This window comes from Geotrypetes seraphini, chromosome 3 (genome assembly GCF_902459505.1).
Source record: "Geotrypetes seraphini chromosome 3, aGeoSer1.1, whole genome shotgun sequence".
NCBI lineage: Eukaryota > Metazoa > Chordata > Amphibia > Gymnophiona > Dermophiidae > Geotrypetes > Geotrypetes seraphini.
The window spans coordinates 276,521,204-276,541,722 of record NC_047086.1 but is presented as its reverse complement, the minus strand read 5'-3'; the positions used below and the strand labels follow the sequence as shown (position 1 = coordinate 276,541,722).

At 45.9% G+C, this 20,519-nt stretch overlaps 1 protein-coding gene across 4 annotated transcripts in view; it reads right to left on the bottom strand.

Annotated features, from left to right (window-relative positions):
* BIRC6 (baculoviral IAP repeat containing 6) overlaps window positions 1–20,519 on the bottom strand; it is a 1,530,571-nt gene that overhangs the window by 257,305 nt on the left and 1,252,747 nt on the right. For all 4 annotated transcript variants that reach the window (XM_033935681.1, XM_033935678.1, XM_033935679.1 and 1 more), the window contains one exon: window positions 12,454–12,618. In XM_033935681.1, coding sequence (XP_033791572.1) covers window positions 12,454–12,618 — 165 coding nt within the window. The remainder of the gene's footprint in view (window positions 1–12,453; window positions 12,619–20,519) is intronic.

The window sequence follows — 20,519 nt, the reverse complement described above, 5'->3', positions numbered from 1 at the left end:
TATTATTTTCTGATTCTAGATCTTCTGTGTTCATCCCAAGCTTCTTTGAACTCTTGTCACCTTTTTCCTCTCCACCACCTCTCTCGGGAGCGCATTCCAAACATCTACCACCCTCTCTGTAAAGTAGAATTTCCTAACATTGCTCTTGAATCTACCACCCCTCAACCTCAAATTATATCCTCTGGTTTTACCATTTTTCTTTCTCTGGAAAAGATTTTGTTCTACGTTAATACCCTTCAAGTACCTGAACGTCTGAATTATATCTCCCCTGTCCCTCCTTTCCTCTAGGGTATACATATTCAGGGCTTCCAGTCTCTCCTCATACGTCTTCTGGCGCAAACCTCTTATCATTTTCGTCACCCTACTCTGGTCCATTTCAAGTTTTCTTATGTCCTTCGCCAGACACGGTCTCCAAAACTGAACACAATACTCCAAGTGGGGCCTCACCAACAACCTGTACAGGGGCATCAACACCTTCTTCCTTACTGCCTACGCCTCTCTTTATACAGCCCAGCATCCTTCCGGCAGCAGCCACCGCCTTGTCACAATGTTTTTTCGCCTTTAGATCTTCGGACACTATCACCACAAGGTCCCTCTCTCTGTCTGTGCATATCAGCCTCTCACCTCCCAGCATATATGGTTCCTTCCAATTATTAATCCCCAAATGCATTACTCTACATTTCTTCGTATTGAATTTTAGTTGCCAGACATTAGACCATTCCTCTAACTTTAGCAGATCCTTTTTCATATTTTCCACTCCCTCTTCGGTGTCTACTCTGTTACAAATCTTGGTATCATTCGTGAAAAGGCAAACTTTTCCTTCTAACCCTTCAGCAATGTCACTCACAAACATATAGAACAGGATCGGCCCCAGCACCAAACCCTGAGGGACTCCACTAGTCACCTTTCCTCCTTCTGAGTGACTTCCATTAACCACCACCCTCTGGCATCTGTCTGACAGCCAGTTTCTAACCCAGTTCACCACTTTGGGTCCCAACTTCAGCCCTTCAAGTTTGTTCAAGAGTCTCCTATGAGGAACCGTATCAAAGGCTTTGCTGAAATCTAAGTAAATTACATCTAGCATATGTCCTCGATCCAGCTCTCTGGTCACCCAATCGAAAAATTCACACTGATCTGCATGTATAATCTCAGGCAACACAGAGTTCAGTCTAGTAGCCAACAATTTAGCATATATCTTGGCATCAACGTTTATTAGAGAGAATGGTCTGTAATTATGCACTTGTAGCGGATCCTTGCCGTAATTGACTCATGTAGGTTCTCCATCTTATCTACCGCAATATTCGGATATGACAAATGACTCAGAAAAGACTCAATCAGGTCAGGGTCTGGTTTGTCAGATGAGTAGAGGTTCGTATAAAAATTTTGAAATTGTTTGCAATTATCTTTAGTATTTGTCAATGTATCACCGAACTTATCTTTAATAGCTGGAATGGTAGTTTTCTCGGACCGTAACTTCAGATATGACGCAAGTTGGTGACCACATTTATTCAAGCTCGTATAATAGCTGACAGATTTCTTAAAGATTTCCTTAGAGGCCTCAGAGCTTAACATCAGGTTGTATTCTAATCTCAGTTTCTGAAGAGTAGAGTGCTTCTCCGGATTATTTAAGTCGTCTAGGTGCAATTTTTCTGCCTCTTGAATACTAGTTTCCAGTTGTTGTAGTTTGACACGATCAGATTTACGTTTTGTCGCTGCATAGGATATTATACAACCTCTTATGTAGGCCTTAAAGGCATCCCAAGTATTCTGCCAGGAAGTATCTGAAGCTTTGTTAGATACAAAATAATTCACTATATGTTGTTTGATGGTTGCTATGAAATCATTATCTGACAACAAGGAAGAGTTGAATCTCCAGAGCCCTGGAGGTCGGTCCGGATCCAAATCAGACAACGTGAGTAGTATAGATGCATGATCTGATATCTAGATAGGATTAATTTGAGCTGCATCTACTCTTTGTGATAAAGAGTAGCTGATCAGGAAGTAGTCAATTCGTGAATATGACACGTGAGGGGGAGAATAGAAAGTATAAGAATTGTCACCAGGTTGCAGTATTCTCCAGATATCTAACATCTTTATTTGGCTCATTAAATCTTGTATACTTTGTCAGGTTTTAGTGGATCTGTATACTGACCGGAACTTCCTATCTAGATCTTTATCCAAAATTTGACTGAAGTCACCCCCTGGTGTAGTGCCAGAGTTAGCAATCAGCTCTAATAGCATATGAAAGAATGCAGGATCATCCACATTAGGAGCATAAATATTGATGACATGAAGTGGAAATAAACCTCTGGTCAATTCAACCTTAATCCAACGCCCTCTATCATCAGTGATGTGTGATATAATCTTGATATCGGAGCGATATCTAATTAAAGTGATGACACCATTTTTCTTCCCCACAGCAGGTGAGTAGAGAGGTGGGTAAGCCCATTTAGGAGAGATCTTTTTGGTTAAGATGGGTTTCTTGATAGAATACAATGTTACCCATGGCGGGTAGCCATGGGTAACATGCCAAAACGGTGAGGAAAAACCTGTGTTCACCATGGCTACGGGAACAAGGCCATTCACCGCCCCGTGGAGCGGTGAATGGCCTTGTCCGCACTTTTAAGGGAGGTCACCTATTGCACTCCCTTCCTCCTTAATGCCGCCCTCCTTACTGCCGCCGCCGAGTTTAAACAGCTCCCTGCCCCTTAACTTCGTGGCTGCAATGTCTAAACTGCCTTCTTACAGCAGCCAGAGTATTGAAGCTGTGTGTGGCGGCCGTAAAGGTCAACTCTGACACAACCGGGTGCATGGCAGAAGTGGCTAAGAGGTGTTCTCGCTGCAAGGGGGGAGTGAAAGCGCCACGAAGATAAGGGGCAGGGAGGGAGAAAGGGAGGAAAGGTGGAGTGGAGAGGAACAGATGCTGAAGGGAAATGGGTAAAACAAAGTGGGGAGAAGGATGCTAAAATGACATGGGGAAGACGGAGTGGGGAGAAGGACGCTGAAAGGGCATGGGGAAGACAGAGTGGGGGAAGATGCTGAAGGGAAATGGGGAACAGAGAGTGGGGAGAAGATGCTGAAGGGAAATGGGGAAGAGAGAGTGGGGAGAAGATGCTCTAAGGAAATGGGGAACAGAGAGTGGGGAGAAGATGCTGAAGGGAAATGGGGAACAGAGAGTGGGGAGAAGATGCTGAAGGGAAATGGGGAACAGAGAGTGGGGAAAAGACGCTGAAGGGAAACAGGGAAGAGAGATTGGGAGAAGATGCTGAAGGGAAACGGGGAACAGAGAGTGGGGAGAAGATGCTAAAGGGAAACGGGAACAGAGAGTGGGGAGAAGATGCTGAAGGGAAATGGGGAACAGAGAGTGGGGAGAAGATGCTGAAGGGAAATGGGGAACAGAGAGTGGGGAGAAGATGCTGAAGGGAAATGGGGAACAGAGAGATGGGTGCCAGACCAATTTGGAGGGGGGGAGAAAGGGAGAGGCACAGTAACAGAGCAAATGGAAGACGCAGAGAGAAGAGAGACAGTAGATGGAAGGAATTGAATGAGAAGATGAGAAAAGCAGAAAACAGACAACAAAGGTAGAAAAAAATTATATTTCTTTTTCTTTTTTGCTTCAGGATAAAGTAGTATATTAGTTGTGTTGATAAAAATTTATAAACAAAGCCCTGCCAGCTGAACATCTCTTTCTTCAGTTCAACAGCCAGAACTTTGATTTATAAGGAAGGAATAAGCTAAATATTGCAGTACTGAGGCTTGTATGGATGCTGCGGGGACAGTGATGGGGTGGTGAAGGGGATGGCGGTGATGGGGCGGTGAAGGGAATGGCAGTGACGGTGACGGGGTGGTGAAGGGGACGATGGGCCGGGGCCGGTGCAGTGACGGGGACAGATTTTTTCCAGTGTCATTCTCTAATCTAGGACTTTAAGTATCATGCGGCCGCTCTCCACTTTAGCCGTTATATCAAACCAAACCGATTGATGATCGCTACTTCCCAGGTGAGCACCCACTCGAACATTAGAGATACTCTCCATTTGTGAGGACTAGATCCAATATCGCTTTTTCCCTTGTGGGTTCTGTCACCATTTGTCTGAGCAGAGTCTTTTGAAAGGCTTCCATAATCTCCCTACTTCTTTCCGATTCCGCAGACGAAATATTCCAGTCCGAATCTGGCAGGTTAAAATCTCCCAACAGCAGAATCTCCTCTTTCCTTCCAAACTCTTGGATATCCACAATTAGATCCTTATCAATTTGCTGCAATTGAGTCAAGAGGTCTGTAGACTACACCCACGTAGATAGTTCCATCTTCTCTTTTCAGAGCGATCCATATTGCTTCTTCCTCTCCCCAGGTCCCTTGCATTTCGTTCGCTTGGATATCGATCTTTACATAGAGAGCTACTCCTCCAACTTTTTGACCATCTCTGTCTTTCCTAAAAAGATTATATCCCAGTATGTTTACATGTTTTGCTAAACTGTACTTTGTGAAGTACATGAAGTTATCTTTTATATTCTAAGAAATTTATATCAACAAGTCCAGATTCTATAGTTGCCCTCTGTTAACAAGCTCTTTATGCTATTTATCATATCCTTCCATGGAAGTAAATGTAGAAACTGTGGCAGCATCACATTGATTTACACCATACAGATTCTCTTTTGCAGACTAGGGTCAATATGTTAACTCTGTGGTAAATGATGCTTAATATATAGTTTGTATGTTCAGCACAACAATCCATACTGCTGAGTAAACCTAGAAACAGCTGACCGCCACCAGCGCTATGGACTGCCAAAGTTTAATTTAGGAAAGCCTTTTTACTGAATATAAGTATCTATTCATTGAGTTAAGTGAAATAACCATGCTCTGTCCCAGCATTACTCGAATAGTTCCTGGGAAGTCTAAGATTTTTCAGTTATGCTGAAATTTCACAGACAGGGGATTTCTCCATATAGTAGCCCGTTATTTCTAGAAGTGAAGAAAAACGTCAAATGTCCTGTAAACCTATGAAATTATTTCTTCTTTGGCATCTATAGGATGGTGTAAAATGGGAAAAATATTGTTGGGGGTTCATATGATGTATTTAAGGAGCTAGCAGCAACTCCCAAATATACAGTATGTTTTAAAACTCAATTTTGGCAGTCACCCATACAAAGATTAAAACCCTGTATAGTTGTGTCCCATTCATGCCTCTATAATAGCAACAATATCTAAATCTGCATCTAACATTAGGGCTTGTAGTACCTGAACTTTGATGCTGAGACTGCAAGCATTTGTGCTTATTGTTTTCTAGCTCTATTTTAGTGGTTCTCTCATCTGAATAGCTTTTTGCCTAGTTGCCCCTTCTACTTTGTTGCTGCTAAGTGAGCTTCTAGCATAGTTTGTTTTATTATTTTCTGCAGTTGTTATGCTTTTCCTGGAAGTGACATCCTGAACTCTCCTGCTTCCATGTGCCACCCCAATCCCTAGTTTATGTCTAGAAATATATTATTTGAATTTTTTGCCAAGGTTCCTCTTTTCAGCAACAAAACAATGCCACCAATCGTTACAGTATAGCCTTTTCTTTTTCCATACATTGCCCCATTCTCCTATTTATCTTTTCTTGACATCAAGCTGCTTGTTAAAGTTCTCTGGATGATATAGATTCCTCTCCCTTTAAATGGAAAGATAATGCTTCAGAAAAAGCTGCAGGCTATACCAAAGCCGCCCAACAGCTTCTGGAAAATCTCTCTGTCCTAAAAGTATGCAGTTTGTGGTCAGGTCATTTGTTCCCAGGTGGATTACAACATAGATTAAAGAATCTTTATTCCCTTCTCCAATCAAACTCAGTATTTGGCTTGTATTCCTGTTTGCTGAGGATCCTGGATGCCATTTAATTTGGTTGGGACCCATAGGCTGTGTTCTATTTTTAGCTGTTTTGCCAGTGCTTTGAGGATATCTTTTGTACTGAGTTAGTCTCTTTATCTCTGGCTTCAACACATGTTACACTACAATAGAAAAATTCTGTAAAGGCATCTACCCTTCTAATTACTGCTCCTATGTCACAGGTCACAATCTATCTAAGCCTACTTTAACCCATCTATGCTTGAATTGTTTTATTTTCTGTGACAGTGGAAGTAAATTGTCTAGATTAGGGGTCTCAAAGTCTCTCCTTGAGGGCCGCAATCCAGTCGGGTTTTCAGGATTTCCCCCATGAATATGCATGAGATCTTTGTGCATACACTGTTTTCAATGCATATTCATGGGGGAAATCCTGAAAACCCGACTGGATTGCGGCCCTCAAGGAGGGACTTTGAGATCCCTAATCTAGATGCACAAAGCATCTTTGACAGAGGTATCAAAAAATTCCAAAATATACTTTGAAAAAAATAGAAATAGAACATCCTTATCGGCAGTGAAAACATTTTGAAATATTTGGATTCTTTTCAATTTAACGGATGTTGCAAAGAGATATTTAGTATCTCTGTATCTCGTGAGGAAATATCACATACTGAAAATTTAATGGAACAGGACCAAATCGGGAACAGGGGAACAGCAATGAAAGGGATTTTGAGCCAGATTGATCCAAAGGTTACAGAGATATATGGTCTGCAAAAAATGACCCAATGCATTTCCATGGGGAAACAATCCATGCTTCTGCAGCATAGAAACTAATACACTGAACATAAGAATTGCCGCTGCTGGGACAGGTCAGTGGTCCATCGTGCCCAGCAGTCCGCTCACGCGGCGGCCCCCAGGTCAAAGATCAGTACTCTAAATGAGTCCAGCCTCATCTGCATACGTTCCAGTTTAGCAGGAACTTGTCCAACTTTGTCTTGAATCCCTGGAGGGTGTTTTCCCCTATAACAGACTCCGGAAGAGCGTTCCAGTTTTCTACCACTCTCTGAGGGAAGAACTTCCTTATATTTGTACGGAATCTATCCACTTTCATCTTTAGAGAGTGCCCTCTCGTTCTCCCTACCTTGGAGAGGGTGAACAATCTGTCTTTATCTACTAAGTCTATTCCCTTCAGTATTTTGAGTATTTCGATCATTTCAACGGAAAACAGGCCCAGTTTTTCCAATCTCTCACTGTACAGCAACTCCTCCAGCCCCTTAACCGCTCTTCTCTGGACCCTTTCAAGTAGAACCGTGTCCTTCTTCATGTACGGTGACCAGTGCTGGACGCAGTGCTCCAGGTGAGGGCGCACCATGGCCCGGTACAGCAGCATGATAACCTTCTCTGACCCATTCGTGATCCCCTTCTTTATCATTCCTAGCATTCTGTTCGCTCTTTATGCCGCCACAGCGCATTGCGCAGATGGCTTCATTGACTTGTCGATCAGAACTCCCAAGTCTCTTTCCTGGGAGGTCTCTCCAAGTACCGCACTGGACATCCTGTATTCGTGCATGAGATTTTTGTTACCGACCTGCATCACTTTACACTTATCCACGTTGAACCTCATTTGCCATGTCGATGCTCATTTCTCGAGCTTGATTATGGCACGTTGCAGATCTCCCCAATACCCATGTGCCTTCACTACTCTGAATAACTTCATATCATCTGCAAATTTAATCACATCATTTATCGTACCAACGTCCAGGTCGTTTATAAAGATGTTGGAAGTTTGGACGATGGAGCGTCCAGCTTCTTAGGGCAAGAAGTATCGCTGTCCCCTCCGGTATCCAGCGCACCGCCGTGTCCGATGTCGGCACGGGTTGCCCCGACAGGGGTTCTGGGGGCGGAAGTCGCAGGCCAGGACCTTTGTTTGGAGGAAGGAGCACCCGTGGGAAAGACAGCCGAGCTATCGACTTTGGGAGTCCCAGCAAGCTTGCTGCTGTTCCAGACTCCCCCGGTGGTGACACTGGAGATCATTTGGCAGGCCTTGCAGAGTCTCCATAGTAAGCTGACTGAATCTTCAACAAAGGTACTTAATCTCTCAGGAAAAGTTGATAACTTGACTAAAATCTTTGAACAGAACAAACATGAATCTACTGAACAAATTGCCTGTGTTAAAACTGAAGTTAAAGATTTAAAGGAAATAACTTCAACGTTGGTTAAAGATAAGACTTATGTTCATTCAAAATTGGAGCAATTTGAGAATTTTAATAGGAGGCTAAATCTACGGATATTAAATTTTCCAAAATCACCGGCTTTAAGTCCCCTTGACTACTTTAAAAATACCTAATTGAAATTCTTAAAATCCCTCAACAAGCTATTCCTCCTATAAACAAAATATACTATATTCCTAGTGTTGCGACTAAACCTGCTGAGAGAGGGAATTTGGTGGTGGAAGAAAATTTGATGGCAATGTTGGAAGAATCTTTTGCTGACATTAAAGAAAGGGAGACACTATTAGTCTCCTTCGTGTTTGAACAAGATTTAAACCTTATAATGAAACTTTACTTCCGGAATTTACATCAAGACTTCTCAGGACAAAGACTTTGGATTTATCCTGATGTATCCAAGATAACACAGGATCGTAGAAAAGAATTCCTGGCTATGCGTGATGAGACAAAAAGTTTGGGAGCTTCTTTTTTGTTGGCATATCCTTGTAAATGTTTGATTCGTTACCTGGGAATTAAGTACATTTTCTTTTTACCATCACAATTGAGAGCCTTTCTGGACCTTAAAAAGATCTCTAGAGATAAATAATGTATTAGAACTGCTGGAAGTAATAATTGGGGCTATTTAGCATAGTCAGCTTTCCTAATAATAGATTGTTTGTTTATTTTTCTCTCCATGGAATTATAGATCTCCCTCTCCTTTATAGTGGTCTAAGAAGGATAATAACGGAAACACCACATTTATAATTTTATTTCCTTTTGATGTTTTTTCATTTTCTGTATTTCTGTAACAAGTGTATTACTTGTGATATTTTTCAAAATTAATAAAAAAAAAAAAAGATGTTGAAGAGCTCGGGTCCATGCACCGAGCCCTGCAGTACCCCACTGGTGACACTCTTCCAGTCCGAGTATTGTCCATTTACCCCTACTCTCTGTTTCCTATGCTCTCCCTTTATTCCATGGTCATCCAACGGTCCCACCGCTTCCTTCGCAGGTTGTTTCCCCTTAATATATTGAAAGAATGGCTTGAAGTTTTTCACCTCCTTGGTTATTTTTTTCTTGTAGTCTCTTTTGGCCCCTTTTACTGCCTCTGTTGATATTGTTTGTGCTTATTCCAGTTTTCATCCGTTCTTGACCTTTTCTGTTCCTTAAACAAAGTTTTCTTGTTTCTGATCGCTTCCTTCACCTCTACAGTGAGCCACAATGGTTCCTTGTCCTTTTTCCTCTTGGATCCCTTGTTGATACACGGTATATATAGATTTTGCACCTCGGTGACTGTGTCCTTAAAAAGGGACCAAGCTTGCTCTAGCGTTTTACAGTGCTTATCCTCTTCTTAACTTCTTCCCCACCATGAGTATCATCCCTTCGTAATTTCTTTTTCAGAAGTTCAGTGTCGTGGCCGTCGTTTTGGACTGATGTTTCGCCCCAGCGTCCAGGTCGAAGCGGATCATGTTGTGATCGCTGTTTCCCAGCATCCCTTTTACTTCTACACCTTGTGCCGGTCCTCGCAGTACATTTAGAATTAAGTCCAGAATTGCATTTCCTCTTGTATTTTCCTTGACAAGTTGTTCCAGGAAGCAATCACCTACAGCATCCAGGAACTTGGTCTCCCTAGCGCAGCCGGAGGTCCCTAGGTTCCAGTCTATCCCTGGATAGTTGAAGTCACCCATGATAACTGCGTTGCCTCCCTTGCAGTTGCGTTTAATCTTGTCCATCATTTCTCTATCAATTTCTTCGGATTGCCCTGTGGGTCGGTAGTAGATGCCGATCTTCGTTTCCAATCCATATGTTCACGGAATTTTGAAACTCTAACTTATCCGTCTGTTGTGGCGTGTTCTCTCCAGTAGATTCAATTCCCTCTTTGACGTATATGGCAATGCCCCCACCTTTTTGAGCCACTTTGTCTCTGCGGTATAGTTTGTATCATGGTAGCACAGTATCCCAGACGTTTTCCTCAGTCCACCATGTTTCCGTGATGCCAATGATGTTCACGTTATCTTTTTGTGCCATAGCTTCTAAGTCACCCATCTTATTCCTTAGGCTATTTGCATTCGTGCACATACACTTGAGTTTATGGCCTGTTCCTTTCTTGCATTTACCTTCCCTCTTGTGTCCCTTTCGATTTGTCTTGCCTGTGATCTGGCGAGTCTTCCCCTCTATCTTCCTGCACGGTATCCTCCAGATATACCGATTCCTGAACCGTCGACTCTCTCTCTTGGTCGACTTCCCCAATCTTCCTAGTAGAAAAACTTCTCAACTTCTCTCGATGTTGCTTGCAAGTAGCCTCGTTCCATCTCTGCTGAGGTGGAGTCCATTCTTCCTGAATAGCTTGCTCTTCCCCCAGAATGTCATCCAGATGCGCACGAAGTGGAATCCTTCTTCCTCACACCAGCACCGCATCCACATGTTGACTGCCTGCAGCTCCATCTGCCTCTTCTCGTTGGCCCTGGATACCGGCAGGATCTCAGAGAATGCTATCCTCTGTGTTGTGGTCTTCAGCTTCCTTCCTAGCATCCGGAACTGGTCCTTCAGTACTTCCCTGTTGTAGTTCCTGTTGCCGTATCTTCTTCTTCCACACTGTCGATGATCCTGTCGATGTGGCTCACTATGTCTTCTACCTTGGCTCCCGGTAGGCTGGTCACCAGAAAATCCAGTCTTCCTCCCGCTATGTGGCTGTTGACTTGTCTGATGATGGAGTCCTCCACGACGATTGCTGTCCTCTCTCTATCTTCTCTTGATTCTCCAGCCGCAGGTCCGTATCCCTGGTGTATGTCCATCTCTCCAGCCATAGGTCCGTGTCCTTCGTTCCCATCCATTTTCTTTCATCCTGGCGTTGGCTTGCACCGGACTCATCTTCTTGTGAGTTCCCCCTGCTGTTTCCAGATCTCGCTGCTGTGTCATCCATTTCTTCCAGGTGGTTGTCTGTCGGGTGGTCCACACTATCTGTAAGTGTATCTCAGCAGTTCCACTGTTGCTGGTGATTTTCCACGGCCTCCCTGTATGCCTCCTCTATGAACTTCTCCAGCTCTTGGACTTCTTCCTTGATGGTGTCCTCTGTCTTGATGTTCTCTGCATCTCTGTCTTCCTCCTCCACTGCATGAAGTGCCTCCAATTCCAGTATTCTGCCCTCCAGGAGTCTGACTTGTTTCTTGAGGCTCTCCAGTTCTCTGCATCGAGCGAATACGTAAGTCCGCCTCCCAGAGGGGAGGTAGTCATACATATGGGAGACGGTGCAGAAAACTGGGTAGCTCAACATCCTCCTTCTGTCTGCTGCTTCCATTGCTGCCCGCTTGCCGGTCTGCTGTGGATGTCTTCTGTGTCTGCCTGGTTGTGTGTCCTCTGCGCCTGCTATGTCCTCTGCACCTGCTGTGGCTGTCCTCTGTGCCTATTGTGTCCTCTGTGTCCGCCTGGTTGTGTGTCCTCTGTACCTGCTGTGTCCTCTGCACCTGCTGTTGTCCTCTGTGCCTTCTGTGTCCTCTGTGTCTACCTGGTTGTGTGTCCTTTGTACTTGCTGTGTCTGCCCGGTTGTGTGTCCTCTGCGCTTGCTGTGTCTGCCTGGTTATATGTCCTCTGCACCTGCTGTAGTCTCCTTCTGCTCTCCTTTAGCTCCCTTCTCAAGGCCCTTTCACAAAGGCGCTCTTGCAAAGGCGAGTGCCTTTAACGCTCGCCAAACGGCTGAGTGCCGTTAGCCCCTCCCATTTTAAGGGGGAGCTTTGGTGGTCGACGTCGGGGGTGGGCGGAGCTAACTCTTGCCGATTCCCCTCGTAGTCTCCTGCCTCTTCTTCCCCTCTCCTGCTCTTTTCTCTCCTTTTGCTTCTCTCTCCCTCTACTTCACTCTCGAACTGCTTCTTCTTTCCTGCTTGCCTGTCCAATTGCTCCTTTCAAAATGTCTATTCCCCTCTCCTAGACTCTCCTGGCCACAGATACACACACACACACAGAAATTGTAAATAACCCTTGAGGCATGCTTCATAGGCTTTAACCACCATGTCTCCTCCTCTTCACATTTCCACTCCTTTTTCTCCCATGGGCTAGCTCTTAGCGAGTCAGATGTTCATCAGTTTTCTTTGTTGTAAATACTACTGTTAACATCTAGTGACTAATCTTTGTAGTTTGCTACTGGCTGCCATATGCACTGTAAACTGGTACTGGAGAAGCATGGCATACCTGCCCTGTGGGACTGTGCTTAAATTGTAAATTCCATCCAATTTAACGACTTTTAATAATAAGTGAAACCAAGTGTGATGATATTTCCAAACCAACAAAATGTTTTGTTACAGCTCCATTAAAACTGTGTACTTTCTCCCTCTCCAGGTCAGAGAAAAAGCACTTGGAAAAAAATTCCATGAGTTGCGCATCACAAGCCTCCTCCACTGCTGCCTTGCTTTTGTTTATATAAATGTCTCAATGGCATACCTGAAGAAGACAGGTGACATGCTCTTCTTCTAGCCTTTGTTTAGTTAGGGCCTGTTCCACATCCCACCCAGAAGCTGTAGAGCCAGTCCCAAATCCAGTGCCTTTGGCCCAATACAGCTGCTGCTCTTCTGTTGTGGCACTGCTATGTGAGCTTGCTACCTGTGGCTTAAACAAAAAGGAAAAAAATGAATTACATGACTGTCTGAGGCTACTCTAGTTTCACCTCCCATATGGGCTGTAAATCATGCAGAGTGCTTTCAAACATCAGAGCAGCAAATCTTTCAGTCTCCATTTAATCATATTAACTGGCAATATTTTTAAAAATAATGTACATTAATGAAGACTAATTGAGCTCAATTTAAATGTTATAGCTCAGCAATTAGTATTCAAAGTCTAGCCATACAAAAAAACAAACAAACCATCAAGCAAATACAATTCTAAGTCAACTTCCCAAACTAAGAATACATTCGGGTCATCCTGTGTCAAGTGGTATAGGGCTCCCCATCTAACTATCACAGATTTTGATGAAACTTTGAATGCTGAATTTTACATGACCCAAACAAACTCTGGCAAAGTTTAAGATCTGCCAGTGGAATACCTGTGAAGATATAGCTCTTTCTTTGATACAATACCACGACCATGTACAGTATCCCTGCACAATGTTGGCAACTTTGAGTCAAAATATTTCCTTTGCCATTGAAGCAAAACCAATTAAACTTGGCAGTCTTATACAACATTTTATGATCTAGTCAATGAAACTAAATCAGATTTTCATTTTTTGAAACTGAGATAGGTAGAAATCCTCAAAGTAGGCCAAACAAATGGACTGTGCTCAAAAAGTTCAAAGTTTAGCCTTCTGTGGTTCCTGTAATAATGACTATCCCTGTCAAATTTTGTCTGTTATTTTGTGTCATGACTTCGTTCTCAACATGACTTTGTTCTCAAATATACAACTTAAACTTATTAGCTAATATCATTACTTTATAATTTCAATGTAAAAGTTTGTGTTTTTTCAAAAAATGCCCCAAAATTAGCATTTTTAACCAGCATTTACAAAAAAGAAAATTCTGGAAACATTTTAAAACTAACTCTATTAGAAAAAGCATGTTTCAGACCCCCTGAAAAAGTTGGTTTTGGTTACCAATGCAAGCAAACAATGCCTGAAAATAAGGGTAAAATTTCAACAAAAAAGCAATGTTACTTACCGTAACAGTTGTTATCCAGGGACAGCAGGCAGCTATTCTCACTAGGGGGTGATGTCATCAGACAGAGCCCCGGTATGGACGTCTCACAAGCACGTGTTGCTTGTAGAAACTTAAAGTTTCTAGATGCCCGCACCGCGCATGCGCCGGTGCCTTCCTGCCCGGAGATCCGGGCGTGTCTCCTCAGTTCAGGTAGCTAGCCTGAGAAGCCAACCCAGGGGAGGTGGGTGGGACGTGAGAATAGCTGCCTGCTGTCCCTGGATAACAACTGTTACGGTAAGTAACATTGCTTTATCCCAGGACAAGCAGGCAGGTATTCTCACTAGTGGGTGACCTCCAAGCTAACCTCAGTGGGATGGAGGGGGAGTTGGCGACTTAAGAGAATAAATTTTTCAATACTGTTTGGCCAAACTGTCCATCCCGTCTGGAGAGAGTATCCAGACAATAATGTGAGGTGAATGTGTGAACCGAGGACCAGGTGGCAGCCTTACAAATTTCCTCGATTGGTGTTGATCTGAGGAATGCTACCGAGGCTGCCATTGCTCTGACCTTATGGGCTGTGACCTTACAAGGAAGTGATAATCCAGCCTGGGCATAGCAGAAAGAGATACAAGCCGCCATCCAATTAGAGATGGTGCGCTTTGATACGGGTCTTCCCAACTTGTTAGGATCGAAGGAGACAAAAAGTTGAGGAGTGGTTCTGTGTGGCTTGGTGCGATCCAGGTAGAAAGCCAAGGCACGTTTACAGTCTAGAGTGTGAAGGGCCGATTCTCCGTGGTGAGAATGGGGCTTAGGGAAGAATACTGGAAGTACAATGGATTGGTTGAGATGGAATTCGGAGACCACCTTAGGCAGGAATTTCGGGTGAGTGCGGAGGACCACCTTGTCATGATGGAATACTGTGAATGGTGGATCCGCCATCAATGCCTGGAGTTCGCTGACTCTGCGAGCGGACGTAAGGGCTACAAGAAAAAGCACTTTCCAGGTGAGGTACTTAAGAGGGGCCCTGTTGAGTGGTTCAAACGGGGGCTTCATGAGACGGGAAAGGACTACATTGAGGTCCCAAACTACTGGGGGTGGTTTGAGAGGAGGGTTAACATGGAAGAGTCCTTTCATAAATCTGGCGACCACCGGATGGGCCGAGAGGGGTTTCCCTTGTAGGGGCTGGTGGAACGCCGCAATAGCGCTCAGGTGGACTCGTATGGATGTGGACTTGAGCCCAGATTGAGATAGGTGTAGGAGATAGTCCAGCACGGAGGATAAGGAAGCTCGCTGAGGTTCCTTTGACTTAGAAACACACCATGAGGAGAATCTGGTCCATTTCTGGGAGTAGCATTGTCGAGTGGCGGGCTTCCTGGAAGCTTCCAAGACCTCCCTCACTTCTTGTGAGAATTGGTGAGGGGTTACGTTGAGAGGAACCAAGCTGTCAGGTGGAGAGACTTCAGGTTGGGATGAAGTAGTGATCCTTGATGTTGAGTAAGCAGTGAAGGAAACACTGGAAGTGGTACTGGTTCCCTGCTGCTGAGTTGAAGTAGGAGGGAGAACCAAGGTTGTCTGGGCCACCGAGGAGCTATTAGAATCATGGTGGCCTGTTCGAGTTTCAGCTTGACCAGAGTCTTCTGGATCAGCGGGAATGGTGGGAACGCATATAGAAATCGTTTCTCCCAGTTCAGTAGAAAAGCATCTGCCTCGAGGCGATGAGGAGTGTAGATCCTGGAGCAAAACTGAGGCAGTTTGGAGTTGTGGGGAGCCGCAAAGAGGTCTATCTGCGGCGTCCCCCATTGCATGAAGATTTGGTGAAGGGGGCTGGAATGGAGAGTCCATTCGTGCGGTTGTAGCAGACGGCTTAGTTTGTCTGCTAAGACGTTGTTCTCCCCCTGGATGTATACTGCTCTGAGTAGGGCGTTGTGGCGCATCGCCCAGTCCCAGACTCGTAGAGCTTCCTGGCAAAGGAGGGCCGAGCCCGTGCCTCCTTGCTTGTTGATGTAATACATGGCGGCCTGATTGTCTGTTCGAATGAGGATTACCATGTCGTGAAGTAGATGTTGGAAAGCTTGGAGCGCATTGAAGATGGCTCTGAGTTCCAGTAGATTGATTTGGTGTAGTCTTTCCGCACTGGTCCAGAATCCTTGGGTGCGGAGACCATCCAGGTGGGCCCCCCATGCATAGTTCGACGAATCGGTTGTGAGAACTTTCTGATGGGGGGGAGAGTGCATCAGCAAACCTCTGGATAGATTCGAAGAGGTCATCCACCAAAGTAGAGACTGCCGAAGAGCAGGTGTGACTGAGATGTGTTTGGATAGTGGATCGGACGTCTGATTCCACTGTGATGCCAGGGTCCACTGGGGGATCCTGAGGTGGAGTCTGGCAAAGGGTGTCACGTGTACTGTGGAGGCCATATGGCCCAGGAGCACCATCAGTTGTCTCGCCGGTAGGGTTTGGCGAGTAGACACCGACTGGCAGAGATGAAGAAGGGACTCCATGCGTTGCAGGGGCAGGAATGCTCGGAGTCGGGTGGTGTCCAGGACCGCTCCGATGAAGGAGAGGGACTGGGTGGGTTGTAGATGAGACTTGGAAAAGTTGATCTCGAAGCCCAAATTTTGGAGGAAGTGGGTTGTAGCCAAGGCCGCCGAAGTGACCTCTGGGGCTGACGGGGCCTTGATGAGCCAGTCGTCGAGGTATGGGAACACCTGTAGACCCCTGTCCCGGAGTGCTGCGGCCACTACCACCAGGCACTTTGTGAAGACTCTGGGGGACGAGGATAGGCCGAATGGTAGCACTCGATACTGTAGGTGCAGATTTCCCACCCGAAATCTGAGGAACTTTCGGGAGGCCGGGTGAATGGGGATGTGAGTGTAGGCCTCCTTGAGATCCAGGGAGCATAACCAGTCGTTCTGCTCGAGGAGGGGGTATAGAGAAGCCAGAGTCAACATGCGAAACTTCTCTTTGACCAGAAACTTGTTGAGGGCCCGAAGGTCTAAAATGGGTCGCAGGTCGCCCGTTTTCTTCGGGACGAGGAAGTACCGGGAGTAAAACCCTCGGTTCAATTGGTCTGACGGGACCGGCTCGACAGCCCGAAGCTGAAGTAAGGTTTGGACTTCCTGAAGAAGAAGGGCGGTCTGCGTCGAGCTTGAAGGATACTCTCTTGGAGGGTGGTCCGGGGGGACCCGGTGGAATTGAAGAGAGTATCCTTCTCTTATGATGGTGAGGACCCATAGGTCCGTGGTTATGGCCTCCCATCGATGGTAAAAAAGATGGAGGCGGCCCCCTATGGGAGAGGCCGAGGTTATGCTCCCGGGAGGGGCGTCAAAAGGGCTGGGGAGCCTTAGGTGTAGCCGGTGGCTGAGGTTTTTGCTGAGACTTCTGGGGAGGTTGTCTCTTCGCAGGCTGTCTCGCAGCAGGCGTTTGTCTGGGCATGTAACGCCGCTGGTAAATCAGGGGTGGCCTGGAAGGTCGAGACTGTTGAGGTTTGGGTTTGGGCCGCAGGATGGATTGAAAGGATTTTTCATGATCCGACAGCTTCTTGGTAACAGTTTCGATAGACTCATCGAACAGGTCAGCTCCTGCACATGGTACGTTGGCGAGTCTGTCCTGGAGGTTGGGATCCATATCGATTGTACGGAGCCATGCCAGGCGACGCATGGCTACCGCGCTTGCGGCAGCACGTGCCGAGAGTTCGAATGCATCGAAGGAGGATTGCATCAGCTGGAGGCGTAATTGGGAGAGGGAGGCTACCACTTCCTCGAACTCGAATCGAGCTTGGTTGTCTATGAACGGAGTGAACTTGCGGAGCACCGGCAAGAAGAACTCCAGATAGGAAGAGAAAAAGAAATTGTAGTTCAGCACCCGTGATGCCATCATGGAGTTTTGGTAGAATTTTCTACCAAATTTGTCCATCGTTCTCCCCTCTCGGCCCGGCGGTACAGAGGCGTAGACCTGGGAGGGATGAGAGCGTTTAAGAGAGGACTCGACCAGTAGGGATTGGTGGGAGAGTTGAGGGCCCTCAAACCCTTTATGGTGCACGATGCGGTATCGAGCATCGAGTTTGCTGGGGATCGCCGGTATGGAGTACGGTGTTTCGAAACACTGCATGAAGGTCTGGTCCAGCAATTTATGCAGGGGGAGCCGAAGCGCCTCCGTTGGAGGGTTAGGTAAATGCATGGTGTCCAGATACTCTTTGGAGTATCGGGAGCCCGTGTCAAGGGTCACATCCAGATCATCCGCCATTTGTCGGAGGAATGATGAGAAGGACAATTGTTCCGCCAGCGTCGGCCTGTGGGACGGGCTGGAGGAGGAGGAGGCCTCCAGGTCCGTGGACATCGGGGAGTGGCAAGGAGAATCGGGCACCGGTGTCTCCTCGTACTCCGGGTCCCCCGGAGGGGACACCTCTGATGAGGAGTATCCCCTACGTTGCAGTTTTTTCTGCGGTGACACCTCCGAATGGCGTGAAGAGTGCCAGGATGAGTGTCTCGATCGGTGCCCGTCTCGGTGGCGGGACGGGGATCGGGATCGTCTGTGCATCGCATGGTCTCCCGAGGCCCCCAAGTGGATAGGGCTGGAAGCGGTGGATCGCAACTGGGGTTGCGATGCGGGTTCTTGCGATGCTACCCAAGTCTGGTAAGGAGTACGGAAGAACTCTTCCTGACTATGCCCAGGGCTTCGAGTATCGATCGGAGGTCTGGTCCCATGTTGGCGCGGAGGCATAATGGGTTCTAATGGCGGCATATCGGTAAGCGAGGCTTGCCTCGTGGGCATCGCCGCCCTCCCCCGTTCGTCCTCGTCGGTTTTCGAGGTCGAACGGGGAGGAGGGGGAGGGGGCGGACCGCCCCTTTGGACCGGTACCGGGAGGTCACCCTGTATGGCAGCGATGAGCCCGGGTCCGATGGTCTGCATGAGCTCAACGAATTGAGCTTCCAGCACGGACCGTAGCGAAGCCGATAAGGAGGGATCCGCACCGAAAGGGGGTCCTCCTGCACGGACATCGCGCTCCTTCGAGGCCGAGTGCTTCTGCTTAGTAGCTTTCGGCACTTTGATGACCACTGGTGGCACTGTGGAAGGAAGAGGTACCTGAACCGAGGAGACCGGGGCAGGCACCGACGTCGAGCTCTTGGATGGTGTCAGGGTGAACGATGCCGGTTTCACCACACTCGATGCAGGAGGGGTCGATACCGGTTTCGCCCGAACCGGGGAGGTATCAGACGAAGTGGAGGCTGAGGGATCCTTAGCTGCGTCCATCTTGAACATCGATTCCCACAATAGGCAACGCCGCTTGAATGAGCGTGCCGTAAGGGTAGAGCAAGGCCTGCACGATTTCGGGATGTGGTCAGGGCCCAAACACTGCAAACAGCGCCAGTGAGGGTCCGTGAGTGAAATCGCGCGTTGGCACTTGCTGCACTTTTTAAACCCGGTGATTGGCCGGGACATAGGCCGGAAAATCTCCGCCGCGAGGTCGAAGCCAGTGGGCCTGAGCCACGTGGCCGGCCCGTTCGACCCGCCGGAGGAAATAATCTTCTTTTTTTTTTTTTTTTTTTTACTGAAAAAGAAAAGTACTGTTAACTGTAATTAAAAGAAAGCGAAAAACGCGGACAAGGAAGGCAAATTTAACTGAATTCAGCTAGCGCATGATGAAGTTGAACTTCTCAGCTCCGCGGAAAAGAAAGAACTGAGGAGACACGCCCGGATCTCCGGGCAGGAAGGCACCGGCGCATGCGCGGTGCGGGCATCTAGAAACTTTAAGTTTCTACAAGCAACACGTGCTTGTGAGACGTCCGTACCGGGGCTCTGTCTGATGACATCACCCCCTAGTGAGAATACCTGCCTGCTTGTCCTGGGATAATGTTATATACTTACAGCATATCTTTCAATGTTTATGATACATATATAAATGCCTTTATGCTATACTTATTTGTTTGATACAGTATCTATCAGTAGCTCTATAAATTTAGGGAGCTCTGCATGGGTTTTTATGTTGTTTTTGATTTAATGAGCAGTGCACGAGTTTAGCATATTTCTATTTACCATTTATACTAGGTAGACAATACTATTGGGACAATTTTATTTTTTCTCCAAGCCTAATACAGTATCAATAAGTTTTCCCTTTTAGATTGGATTCATATTACTTTGCAATTTATCAATTAATTTAAAATGGATACAACTGAATTGAATGCTGATGAAAGTTCTTCGCTAGCAGCATGTATCACTGGAAGAAAATAATCATAAAGTGTCATAGCTTATTTTATTGTTAAAAAGTTGGGCTCAAATTGGTACACGAATTATCAGTAGATGACAAGTTACTGGTACTACTTACTTGGCGATCAGAAATCAATCTAACGGATCAAGACCAAATCTGTTTACATCATGAAGCATTGTATCTCACGAAATATAAGGCAATGAAATAAAGACATGCTGTAGTCCATTTGGAAAGCAAAATCATCTTGTTAAAATGGGACTTTTGAAAATTGATCTTGAAATGGCCAATAAATCGAATCAGCTAACAAAAGGAAACAGTAAACCAGGTCAGAAAATTTGTCCTGGATGTAAACTGAATTTATTTCTATGGTACAAACTAAAGTGGCATCATCCTCATCTTCTGATTACAACTTTGAAATGGATACTTCTGCCATGGTTGACCAAAGCTTATTTGCACTGGACGAGTCTCCTTTGAAATGTACAAAAGTGAGCAGTAGAGATAAAGTGGGTTACACAAAATGAAAAACTGAATGAGTGCAAAATGTGATAAAGCACAAGATAATGTCTGCTACTGGACTAGCAACTCAGGATGTCAGACAGTCAAGCCAAATTGCAGAATGTACCTTGTGTTAAGACTATATAGACTTGATTGAAGAAATAAAGAAAATTTGCAAT